The 13,408-nt window shown below is 48.7% G+C and overlaps 1 protein-coding gene and 1 pseudogene across 2 annotated transcripts; both read right to left on the reverse strand.

Annotated features, from left to right (window-relative positions):
* Window positions 1–10,518: 10,518 nt before the first annotated feature.
* On the reverse strand, window positions 10,519–11,751 carry LOC147984828 (uncharacterized). Its single transcript, XM_087539809.1, has 2 exons — window positions 11,070–11,751; window positions 10,519–10,985 (listed from the first exon to the last, which is right to left on the reverse strand). Exons 1-2 carry the CDS (start codon window positions 11,734–11,736, stop codon window positions 10,519–10,521), a joined length of 1,134 nt encoding a protein of 377 aa, XP_087395935.1. The 5' UTR covers window positions 11,737–11,751.
* Window positions 11,752–11,944: 193 nt separating this feature from the next.
* On the reverse strand, window positions 11,945–13,078 carry LOC125541555 (uncharacterized; annotated as a pseudogene). Its single transcript, XR_015615399.1, has 2 exons — window positions 12,731–13,078; window positions 11,945–12,639 (listed from the first exon to the last, which is right to left on the reverse strand). The product of XR_015615399.1 is annotated as an uncharacterized LOC125541555 (transcript).
* Between the last annotated feature and the right edge of the window lie 330 nt (window positions 13,079–13,408).

The raw sequence follows: 13,408 nt of genomic DNA on the forward strand, positions 1-13,408 counted from the left end.
CTAGACGCTCCCAGCACACACGATAAACTGGATCGTCACCGAGGGGGTACAGCCGACAGCACACATTACGAAGAAGATGCGGCGACATGTACGGCATCAGCTGCAACTGGCACGGATACGACACCGGAGCCGTCTACACTCACAACCATTAGTAGGTTTGCATAAAAATAAGACAAGTATATGCAATGCAATAACCAGCTATCAATGCTACCGACACTCAACGTAAACTCCTATCTACCGTCCAGTCAACACATCGTAGTCTAGCATGGCCTACAGTCAGCGCGGCTCTGATACCAAGCGTTGTGGCACCCCGGCTCAGAGCAACCAGTTTACCATGCATTGCCAGCCCAGAGACCATGTCTTCTGGCAACACACAACATCTTGGTACAGAAAACAACCGCTTTATTGATGCTAGTGGATCAAAGTTTCCAGTACAACAGGTAGCGAGGCCAAGCGGCATGCACGGTGCGGCTGAACAATATGTACATTATTTAGTGAACATAAAGGTCTCGATCATAACAACTACGCGGCAGCGGAACAACGTCCTAGTGGAAGCTCCATAACACAGGGACACCGATGTGGACATGATCTAGACTCGGACAGCACTCCTCTCCAACAAGGCTTTTCCTGAAATCTGGCATGACACGCCAGGTCAGTACATTGAATGTACTTGCAAGCTCACAACAGACATAAACATAATGACAAACGATATCATGATATTTAAACAATTGTTAATAATGCAGCAATATATTCAACATGCTGTGATCATATCCTTGTGAGGAAAAATTCCTCTTACCAACGGTGATCACTTCTTGGATCACCACCGTACCAACCTCAACATCTTAACCAAGAAATTCTCGTGATCCTTCCGGCAATCACAACCTCAACCCATACTAGGTCTAAAACAATGATCCTTCCGACGATCACAACCACGACCAACACTTGGTCCTGTCCAACCCGATGGCCTTCCCACCATCATCAATAGTGTAGAGTTCATAACTTAGTGTGCAAAATTTTATTAAATGTTGACCCATGGTGTGACCTACTTTCAAGCGTGTCTGTAACCATGGACTCGGCTATCGATAGATTAATACACTCTGCAGAGGTAGCACACTGTACCCACACCACGGAACCCATGGCCTCGTACTCCCATTCGGGTGGACCAATGCCATTCTGACGAAATCACTCCATTTCCATGACACTCGCTCGGCCACTCCGACCCACTCCCAACTGGGCTAGTCCTGGGTGGCCTCGTGTCTACCAAACACACAACGACCACCATCGTGGCCAACCGTCCCTCACGGGGACCGGTACCGAAAATATCAACAATGGGCACACAAGGTTATGTCTGCTTACCGGGCCAGGGTACCGCATGCCCATAACCTTCCCTCATTGCAGGCATCGACCAGAGGCATGACAACGGATCGAATAAAGGCCTTCCCATACAGGCAAATGTTGTTGCACTGGGAAAAACTCGATTCAGTAGCACCATGACCCAATCAATGATATATTCAAGTTGTATTATTATCAAGTTCAACTTAAATTGAAAATAACTGGTGTCATAGTATGCCATGAAGTGCAACAATAACATATGCATCACATAATACCGGAAAAGACTGAGTCAACTATATCCGCACTAAGCATAACCATCAACAACTCTTGACACTACTCTGGTCAAGATTAAACCTCACATTAAATAGAATCTTTTCTAACAAGTTTTATCATTATTCTCATGCAAGAAAATAACTTCAATTAATTACTTATATCCATAACCATATTATTTCTACCATAGCAAAAAAATAAATTCTAGTCTCTTTATCAACTTAGTTGGCTCTAAACTTTCTGTAACACAAGCATATTAACTTGGACTAGCACTTAACAGAATATGAATAACACAATAATGATCTATACGCGTGGATTAAATCATTCATTCAAGTAGGAAAATCACAAATATTGCAATGGCACCATGAAAATGTTGTTGTGGCTTGCCTTAGTGCAGACGAGGTTCCCAAGCCTCCTAGTGATCCTCAAGACAAGCCTCACTGCTCTGGAAAAAAAAACACAAAAAGAAATCATCAAGAAACCTTCTGAAATTCACCAAAAAATCTAGGCAGCAGGGAAAAATCCCATTTTTGGTGAGCTGCTAGATTTCTTGGCAAAGAACACAATGCAAAAGAATCAATTCATTTGGACTTATGGTTGAAAAGTTATAGGTGTTTGAAGCTCTCTGGATATAAATGAAATTTGAATTTAAATAAAACAGACTTGAGGGGGGGGGGGCGTGACGTCGAAGGCGTAAAGCCTCAGGGCGCCACACTCGTACCGCTTCGCGCGCGTACTGAGTGGCTGACTAGCGGGCCTCGCTAGTCCGATGAGGGTGAGAGGGGAAACGAGAAAGGGTGGTGTGGCTTCGCCGGAGCAAACGCCGGTGACGAGGGCTCCTTGGCCAAAACGAGAGGGAGGGATCGAGAGAGGAGACTGAGGCGCACCTGCCCATCCCCGTAGAGTAGCTAGGGGTGGTCGGACGGTGTCGGAATCTTCGTCTCTAGCGGAGACAAGAAGGAGAGCTTGCCGGAGACGAAGACGATGGCGAGCAGAGGCGACTCCAGGGGTTCCAACTGGGTGGAACGACACCACCGCAGAGTGGCGGAGGCCCTGGAAGGGTTTCCCAGGCCTGGGAGGGGACGGAGCTACGGGAACGACCCGAGGGGATTGCCGGCGAGCTCGAGCTCGGGGACGGCGGCCCGCGGCCTGCCCGGCCGGGCTACAGTCTTCTACTAGGTTGTGGAGTGTTTGAGAGTGTTGGATCATGCTTGAGGAGGCTGGGGGAGGGCTCTATTTATAGCCGAGCATCGAGGGGGTTTCTCTGCCGGTGGACACCTGGACACGGCGCTTGGCAACGAGCGGCCTCAATGAGAGAGGGAGAAAGATACGGAGCTCACGCAGGGACTGTGGGCAAACGTGGACGAGCACAGGGGCACTGGGGTGACGACGAGCACAGTGGCACCGCACTGTTTTCTTGGCCGAACCGTGCCCATGCTCGCTGCGGCAAGCTCCGGCATCGGCTAGTGCCAGGGGAGAGTTAATGGGGCTAAGACAAAGATGGGGGCGAGGTTTGGCACGCTTAGGCAGGCGGGGAAGCGAGCATGCGATCAACAGAGGCTCGGGCGCGTCACAGAGCGCGTCGGCCGCATGCCAACACGCCTGGACGAACGCGGTCACCGCGTGAACTGTGACCTCATGCAGACCTAAGCCCAAACATCATGTCTGGCATGTTGTTCGTGGTAGTTTTGAATGTTAACACACTTTGGTTTGGATCCAGACGCAGTAGAGAAGATTTCACAAGCCTAGTAAGTTTCTTATCAGTAACTTAGAGAGCTTACTGTGGTCAAACGGCTGGGGGTTGGGAGCTGAGTTTTGGAGGGTAGCAATCATCTACTAAGGTGATGATGCACAAGAAAAATCAGCCCCAAAGGAGCAAGTAAAATGGTAGTTGCTGTAGAAACTACCATTTCTGTCCAGAACAGAAAATATTTTCTGTAGCAAAAATATTCCAAAAAGTCATGCAATACTTTTTCTCACGAAGGTGCCCTAGGGTTCCAAGAATATTTGTGAATTTTCTCATATTTTTGTGGGCAAGAAAAATTGGGGTTGCTTTGGAGCACATTGATCTAGCTAGGGTTTAAGAGAGGGAAATGAATATTTTTCATTAAGGAAAAATATTCGAAACATTATTTTGAGATGAACTAGAGAGGGAATGATGGCTAGAGAGGGAAATGGGACACTTGGGTGAAAGCCAAGGGGTACTGAAGTGTTTAAGTCCATATGAAAGGATTCAAAAACTGCATATTCAAAATCAATCCAACTGAAAATCAGGCAAATAAAGGAGGGCAGAAACCAGGCTGTCACAACCAACAATGAAACGAGTAAGCTTGTAGTGGGCTTATGGAAAAATTCCCAAAATTATGAGGTGAAATTCTTCCACTAACGGAAACAATAGATTGGATTGATATGAACAAGCAGATGAGAAACTTATTTCACCGGGAGGATAAATTAAGCACCATAAATAGCAACAATCCTTTGGGAAAGCTTTGAGGTGAAATATGACACACGATAATCCAACGAAGTGATTGATGGATTTAAAACACCTCATTCTTGACGACATGTGAATCGCGAAACATGAATGGAAATTGTCAAGAATGATATAACGCCATCTCAAAAGATAAGGTAGAAAGAATTGCACTTTGGATTGCAAGACGAAGAATGCTTGAACTCCTCAAAACAAAACATGTTTTGAACACCATGTCTATTTTAGAGTGTAGCCTGGTGGAACTTAACTTCGAGAGAAATATTGAAGAACAATTGAAGAATTAAAGGAACCCTTGACCAACAACCATGTAGAGCCTCCATGAAGAAATCCGGTAATAAAAGGATGATAAAAGGAAGAGAAGTTGAAAACACAAGGTGAATCCTTGCGATGATTTAGATGGAGCTTTGCGACAAGATAAAGCAGAAAACTTGGAACTCCGAAAAAGAAAAGATGAAGCATCTCGAACCTAAAATGTGACATGATGAAACTCTGGAAAGAAGACATTATATCACTTGGATGAAACAATAATAAGAATTATGTTATGTGTATGCTTCACCAATTTAAATTGATGACAAGCAACAGATTTGCCAAACTACTTGTTCCTCTTGAAAAGGATTAAGAGAGATATAGGGCAAACTTGGGAAGGTCTTCAACAAAACACCGGTCGAATTGAAACCACGAATAAATTAATATGAGAACATAGGAAGAGGAATCTTGAACAAACCACCATAAGAATTAAAAATGAACAAAGAAAAGATAGCGAAACACCAGGAAGAATTTGAAAATGAACGAAGATACTTGAGAGAATTTAGATACAAGTAAACGAAGTGATCCCGAGCTGATTAGAGAATACTTGAATGATGCCTCGGTAAGAATTTGGGAGACGATCGCTGAAAAACTTTGAACGAAGAGAATCTTCAGAGATGATGGCCTTCGGACGATCGAGAAAGGAAAGCAAATCCTGAAATGCTCCGTATGGGTATGAAAAGAATTTTCACAATCGAAAACAACTATGAGGATCACATGAAGTTAGAACCATGAATCTTCAAGAGAAATGACCGAGATTTAGACAACAGCTCTCCTTCGGTCTTCAACGCTGAGAATGATGACGAGTAACACCACCGTGAATTGTTGAGATACTCTGGGAGGATGGAAAACAAGGAGGTTGAGCCAACAATGAAAAATAATTTGAAATTGATCTTGGAAAACATCTGACTGATGAAATTCATTCTTACGTCAAACCTCGAAAAGAATTTGGGAGTAGCTCTAGGAAAATTAGAAGAGTCATGTAAGATCCTGGGAAAAGACCTGTGGGTTAAGGCCCACTCAAAAGAAACACCGTTGAAAATATTGCATCAAAAGAGAGATTGCACTAGTTGAATTAAATGATTTGAATGAGATAACAACCTCGAAATAGCTTGAATTGATGCAGAGTGGAAACACGAATCTTCTGAGATATCTTTAGCACTCCGGAGCAAGTGAGTAGCGAGATGAGGATGATTAAGAGGCGCACCGACATGACAAAAACATTTGAAACAAGCAAAGGAATGTGATAAACACTGAAGGCTTGAATTTAGTCCACCCGAGAAGAAATAGAACAAATAATGATGAACTAGAAGCTTCCTTAGTATCTTCCTGAGAATCATCGGATAAGAACATTGAAGGAAAAGAATGAAGAGACTTCACATCCATACGATGGATACTTGATTAAGAAATCCGAGTCCTTGAATAAAAGGGTGGGAGGGCGGCAAAAACAAAGGCACTTGGGGACGGATGAAACGAACAACGTTGGGAAAACTGAGGGGTCATCTTGCGAGGCCGTGAGATCGTTGAGCGAGCGAACTAGGGAGAGAGTGTTCTTCGTGCACATCCCAGAGTTTGAATCTCAAAGGTTAGCCGAAACCCGCAATCTGACCTTTGGCACGCCAGGTAGGGGTGTGCTGAAGCCTTTCTTTCGTCGATCGACATACCACTGCTCCGCCGCATCCATGGCCGATGCTCGCCGAGCCCGTGCTGAGCGCCGGGCCGCCCTTGCCGCTCGCGTCGCTCGTTGGCGGGCCACCCCGCCATTATCCATGACCCGCTACCAATGTCGCTACCGGCCCGGCGAGAAACGAGCAGCAAGCCTCGTCGTTGCACCCCATTGTGCGGTGGGACGGACGCACGGCCACCCAGTCACTGGCTCCGGCAGGCTCATGGTACCATGCTCGCTGTGCACCACGGACGCGCAGGACGCGCTGCTCATGGCACGTGAGCTCCTGCGTTACCGCCCGATCGACAACCTCTACGAAGACTAGCTGGACCGCATTGCCGAGATCGTCAGCGCCATTGGGGGCTCTCCTGCACCGTCTCTCATGCTGCCTCGCCCACCTCTAGTTGTGGGTGATGTAGCCCATGGAGCACCTCCACCACCTCCACATCGAGATGCCGCCGTTGCCCCGAGATGCGCGGCCCCGCGACTCGACCCGCCGCACAGGGCACCCGCGCACGAAGAAGGAAGCTGTTGAGAGATCCCTCGGCCGCAAGAAGACGCTCCTGCCCTCCCTGCACCACCACGTCAGGATTGCGCGCCACCTGTGGCGGCGGCACATAGGTACCAAGACCGAGCTCTGCCTCCATGGCGGGGTCCAGTGACCACCGCAGGGTGCCGCGCCTTCACCCCTGAGCTGTGTAGCGTCGTCTGGCCCGTCAAGTTCAAGCACGGCCTGCCTCTGTGCTACAACGGCACCGCCGACCCTACCGAGTTCTTGTAGCTCTACGAGCTGAGCACTGAGGCAGCCAACAGCGACGAGAAGGTCTTGTCGAACTGGTTTCCCATGGCTCTCAAGGACGGCGTGCACTCGTGGCTCCTAAACCTTCCTGCAGGATCGATCTCCTCCTGGGGCAAGATGCGCAAGCGCTTCGTCGCCAACTTCCAAGGCACTTGCGACTGCCCGCCTGTCGCTGGTGACCTGTGGCGCATCAAGCGGCAGCCAGGGGAGACCCTGCAGAAGTACATTCAGCATTTCAACATCGTTCGCCTCAAGATTCCCAAGGTGACGGACGAGGCCATCATCTCAGCATTCTCCGATGACGTCCGCGATGTCAATATGAATGAGGAGCTCGCCATACATGAAGACCTGTGCACAGCTCTGGAGATGTTCAACATGGCGACCAAGTGCGCAAGGGCTGAGGAGGGACGCCTCTCCCTCCTAGAGCTTCCAGCAGCTGACCCAGAAGACAAGAAGGCCAAGACCAAGGACGTGAGGCGCAAGGGGGCTGTTGTGCTCGCGGCGGAGCCAGAGATGAAGCGCGGCCCTGACCATCCCGAGTCATCCAAGGCCAATCACCCATTTCGTTCCTTCCACAACATGCACAGCCACAACACCAACGACTCTCAATAGCTCAGGGCCATCCATGATGGGCGCTTCGGCTGACGCCTTGAGCGCAACGACCGTGGCCACGACCGAGGAGGAGGATTTAGTGGAGGACGCTGGGATGACCGCGGCCCTCGTTAGGAGTGGCACGACCGGCCTCGTGAGCACCGCTGGTAGGACCAGCCTCGCGAGGGTGCCTGGAGAGACCAGCCTCGTGAGGACCACCCTTAGGGCAACGCTGGCCTCCCTCCGCCACCGCCACCACCAAGAAGGAACGCCAACAATCATCAGGACGAGGGGGCTCGGGGCTTCCAGGAGCCTCGTGCCATTACTTGCATCTTGGGTGGCGCTCAGGCCCCAGCCTCTCAATGTATCTTCAAGCGGTTCGCTCGCGAGGTGAACGCGGCCCTCCCCAGGCTCGAGGCCGCGTGCCCTTTCAGGTGGTCCAAGTGCACCATTACCTTCAGCTCCTTCGACTAACTCAAGTGCGCTGCAACTGCCGGGCCCCTCCCGATGCTCTGCTCACCCATCATCAGCAATGTCCAAGTCACCAAGATCCTCATCGATGGCGGTGCGGGGCTCAGTGTCCTATCCGTCGAGACATTCGACCGGCTCCAAGTGCCATATGATCAACTACATCCTACCAAGCCCTTCTCAGGAGTGACCGACGGCTCCACCACCCCGATTAGGCAGGTTTGCCTTACTATCACCTTCGGTAGGCACGACAACCACTGCACCGAGCTCATCGACTTTGGTATCGCCCACATCCTCCTACTGTACAATGCCATCCTTGGGTACTGTCGGCGTCCAGGGAACGGGTGTCCCCAAGCTTGCCTGCCTGCGGCTCGCTGCGTGGCTAAGCCAGCAGGTCGTACGGCCCACCTTCATCAACAAGGCATCCAAGACCCTCGCGAGGGGCCAAGCCTCACGAGGCGGATGACACAAGACCTCCTCTGGGGCGGCCTAGTCAGGCAGGCTCGCAAGGGGCGGAGATATCAAGGCGAGGCAAACCTCACGAGCCTCTCGTGACGTGAGCCATGACGTTCAACACTAGGCGGGCCCCAGCGCGCACAACGTCCTTGTTTCCTCTTTGGTGCTAAGGGAACCAACTCAAGCGAGGAGTACCGAGGCATCAGGAAAAGGTTGCCATTTTGGTGCAAAAAGACCAAGACCAGAAGGACGGCAAGACGGAGGTCATCATGGATCCCATGACGGCGTCACAACCAGAGCCTTTGGTAGGCGAAGACCACTTTTGTCAGGATAGCTTCTACTAGCTGCCCCCCCTTCAAATTGGCACTCCATTGTTGGCTTCCTTCCCGCTCAAGATTTGGGAGGAGGACCAGGGCCTCTATAAGTAGGACTAGCCACCACCATAGGCAGGGGACGAGATCTTAGATTACTCTCACCCACACAAGTTAGCCTAGCACAAGAACACATCAACCTTAGGAGGCGGTTCTTCCCATTGTATTGTTCGTCATCAGCCCAAGAGGCAATCCACCACCACCACACTGGAGTAGGGTATTACACCACAATGGTGGCCCGAACCAGTATAAATCTTGTGTCTTTCCGTATGGTGAGTTCGTCGAGTTCGTCCGCGAGATCTTAGCGAGCTAGGGCGTAGATCGGTGGGAGGAAAAGACTTCGTGCGCACCCCAGTGTTTGAACCTTAAGGGTTTGCCGGAACCCCACATCCGACATTTGGTGCGCCAGGTCTGGGTGCGCCGTAGCTTTCCTTCCATCAGTTCGTCGCTCCATCATCTCCATGGCGGACGCTCGCCGTGCTCGAGCTGAGCGCTGGGCTGCCCTCATCGCTCGCGTTGCTCAGACGGCTCCCATTGGCGGGCCACCATGTCATTCTCCGTCTCCCGCCGCCAACGCTACCACCGGCCCGGTGGGGAACGAGCAGCAAGCGTCGTCGCTGCATCCTTCGGTGCGGTAGGATGGCCGCACCGCCACTCCATCGCTGGCCCCAGCCGGCTCTTCGTCTCATGCACACCGTGCTCCCATGGAGGCGTGAGCCGCACTCATCGCCGCAAACGAGCTCCTGTGCTACCGCCCAGTCGATGACCTCTACGAGGAGTGGCTTGACTGCGTCGCCGAGCTAATCCGTGCCGCAAGGGGCTCCGTGGCATTGTCCCTCTCTCGGCCTCACCCTTAGCCAGCCACGGCCGACGAGGCACAAGGCGAGCCTCCACCACCCCAGTCCAAAGACGCCTCCTTGGCACCAAGGCGTGCGGCCCCGCGGTGCGATCCGCCACGACCGGTGCCCACGCGCGAAGAGAGAAGCTACCAAGAAATCCCACAGTCGCGAGAAGCTGCACCCGCACTTCCTGCACCGCCTCGTCAAGACCGTGCGCCACTTGTGGTGGCGCCGCGCGGACCTCGACAAGACCAAGCTCCACCTCCAAGGTGGGCCCCAGGAACCACGGCCGACTGCGCGCCTTCACTCCCGAGCTGCGCAGCGTCGCCTGGGCAGGCAACTTCAAGCCAGATCTGCCTCCTTGCTACGACGGCACCGCCGACCCCACAGAATTCCTACAGCTCTACGAGCTGAGCATCAAAGAAACCAACGGCGACGACAAAGGCTGTGTTTGTTTGGGCTTCAGTTTCAACAGATTCAGCTGTGGGCTTGATGTGCTAGCAAAACAGCTGTGCTGAGGAAACAATTGTAGTGAAGGTTAGCTATTTGTCAACGCAGCTGTGAAAATGACTGTGAGCTGGTGAAAAGCCTGAAATGCCCTTAGAGCATTGAGATCAGTGTAACTTGTTGATTCGGTGTTAATAGATTTTTTAAATGGTATTTTGACTGACAGGGAATGATTTGTTCTATAATAATACATAAAATATTTCACAATAATAATTTTCTCACTTTCTTGCTCATATATACATAGAATAATAGTGAGCAAAAGAATTATGATGTCACATCGCTAGTCCATGCAAGTCACAATTGCCCATACAGTACAAAAGATAGTCCATATAACTAATAATCCGTACAAAAGAGAGCTAAAGGATTAGACCGTTCATATAACTAGTAATCCATACATATAATTAGAGGTCCGTACAAACACTAATCTATGTAGCTTGTCGCGCAATAAACAAAGAGCTCGCAATCCTATCTCGCGTGTCGTTCATGTTGCCTTCATCGGATGAAGTGGGAACGACATCGCCAAGCAAAGGTGTTGACTGTGAGTCTGCAGGCATGTAATTTTCATTATCATCACATTTATCAAACTCTTTATCGCGTAGCTTGCTGTCCCTGATGAAATTGTGAAGCGTCATACAAGCACTGATAATCATCGTCTGACTTCCCACCTTGAAGTGTGGCACATCTCTTAGGATGCGCCATTTCTGCTTGAGCACACCAAATGTGCGTTCAATCACATTCTGAAGAGAAGAGTGAAGATAATTGAACACCTCAAATTTACCACTCGGTGGGCGGCGGCCAGACTGAAATTCGGCAAGGTGGTAGGTTGTCCCTTTGTAAGGAGCTAGATATCCCACCCGGTTAGGATAACCAGAATCAACAAGGTAGTACATATCTACATCCATCGAGAATAAATTTGAGCACATGTACAGATTAATACAAACAATCTGTACAAAATTAGAACACTTGATTTGTGTACCTTCAGGAGGTGCAGGATAAGTAGTAGCATACTTCAATATACTGTGGTGGAAAGTCCGTGTGTCATGTACCGACGCCGCCCAACCGGCAACGACAAAGGTAAATCTCATGTCAAAGTCACAAACTGCCAACACATTTTGACTTGTGTAACTATGTCGACCAATATAGTTGCAGGTCTCTTTAGCAGGAACTATAACGGGAATGTGAGTTCCATCAATTGCACCAATACAACCTTTGAAGTGAGGCCAGAAACGTTTGTCCCTAATTTTTGGATGCACATCTGCGAATGTAGGATCTCTAGGTTTGATGATGTCTCCTCCTAGAGAATTTACACAGTGCAACACATGATTGAACTTCCTATGGATTGTTTCAGTGGACCGAACAAACCGATCTTCGGCTTGGCAAAATGATTGAGGGCCTCCAAGCATCCACAAGAACATGCCTAGACTTTCCAATGAGTTCATCTCGCTAGTTGACTCCAAATGGTAGTCACTCACTAAAAGGCCATGCAAACTCAAGAAAACATATGGATACATTCTAAACATTTTGTAGCAAGATTTAGGACGTGCCAACTTTTCCACAACCCATTCATGACCAGTTTGTACTGCAATCCTCCTAGGCTTCCTCCGTTGCTTATTCAAAAAAGTTTTGCTGTAGTGCATAGCCATTTCACCCAAGGTTGCAAGATCAGTACTTAACTTGAGCAAGTTTTGAAGTTGTACTGTCTTTATGTTAGCATCATCATCGTCACCACCTCCGCCGTCAATTCCATCAGTCTACAAATGGAACATGACAACAAGATTAGTTGTCATATCCATTATTCATACATATGGGAAAATAACATTCAAATAAGCAAGTGGTTCATATCCAGCAGAGCCAATAGTTCACACACGAATGGTACAGACCCACAACATAGCATAATCCAAGCATTCAAATAAGCAAATGGTACAGACCAACAACATAGCATAATCCAAGCAAAGAACTAAGAAATTATTCTAAACGAGAAGTTACATAGCATAATCATGCGCTCTCTCGAGCCAATCAAACCTTCCTTCCTTGGTCTGAACCGATGCAAACATTTCTCTATACTCAGCCTTCATAAATAGCATGCTCAAAGAGAAAAAGAGAGGAGTTCCTTCCTGAACTCCACATTCACGAACCATCTCCATTGCCTCATTCATACTAGGGCCAACCGGAGGAGGGGGAGGAGCAACCAGAGGAGGGGGAGGACGAGCCATGCTGGAGCTAGATGCTTCTTTTATACTTTCAGCCGTTACACATATCGCATCACTAGCCTTCTTATACATCCGAACAAATGGGTTCTTCTCATCTTGAGCAGAAAAATCATCTTTACATGACTTGGTCTTTCGCTGCTTCTTTGGTTTTGCTTTCATGACTTCATCATCATCCTCTGCACTATCAGTGTCATCACTAACATCCTCCTTGTCCAATGGTATCTCGCCGGGGATAGCTGACTCGGCACCGATGACATGACGGTCATCAAACATGAGGTCCATTTCAGCCAAGTTGGGTGGTCCTCCATTCCTATACTTTGCATGCTCCGGGTTTTTCTGAAATATAGCAAAAGAACAAAACGGTTAGCTAAATGGATAATTAAGATAATATAAACCCAATGTAATGCTATGAGTAACATGAACTTACTATTAGGTGAGTGTTCCACCAATCAGTATCAGCATCAATGGTTCCTAGCTTAGCATTCCATCCAAGTCCAGATGCGTCAATTTGCAGTTGTTTCCATTGACAATACATAGTTTTGAGATTTTCCCATCTTTTCTTGAATTGCATCCTCACATAACTTTTCTTAGTTATCTGCAACCAGCTCTCCCCCAAATTCTTATATCCTCAAGGACTCAAGAACACCCCTGGCCTATTGCCTGCTTCAACTTCCCTCGCACACAACTCGCAAAATACCCTAGTACGGTATGCATCCCAAATTGCCTTGTATGTCTTGTCTACCTTCTTCGCTGCCTTATTCGCTACCTTCTCCATCTAGTTCATTTTCACCATAATTTATACCAGCATACAAAATATCCAGCATGTATAGCAACCAAGCAACAAGGCTATGCTGATTAATCCTCCAGCACACGGAAGAACTAGTATAGCAAACAAGCATGTGCAGCAAGCAAACAAGCATGTCCAACAAGCAAATTGAGCATCCACATGTACATCAAGCAGAGCATCCATAGCAACAGCAAGCTTGAAATTTTTATTTACCCATCAATGTATAATAAGCATGCATCATGTGTCAAGCCTCAAGCAAGCAGAGCATCCACATCAAGCATTATGCAGCATATACAGCAAGCAGAGCATCCACATAAG

The sequence above is a fragment of the Triticum urartu genome, chromosome 2A (assembly GCF_056163025.1).
Source record: "Triticum urartu cultivar PI428250 chromosome 2A, HENAU_Tu73, whole genome shotgun sequence".
Classification (NCBI taxonomy): Eukaryota; Viridiplantae; Streptophyta; class Magnoliopsida; order Poales; family Poaceae; genus Triticum; species Triticum urartu.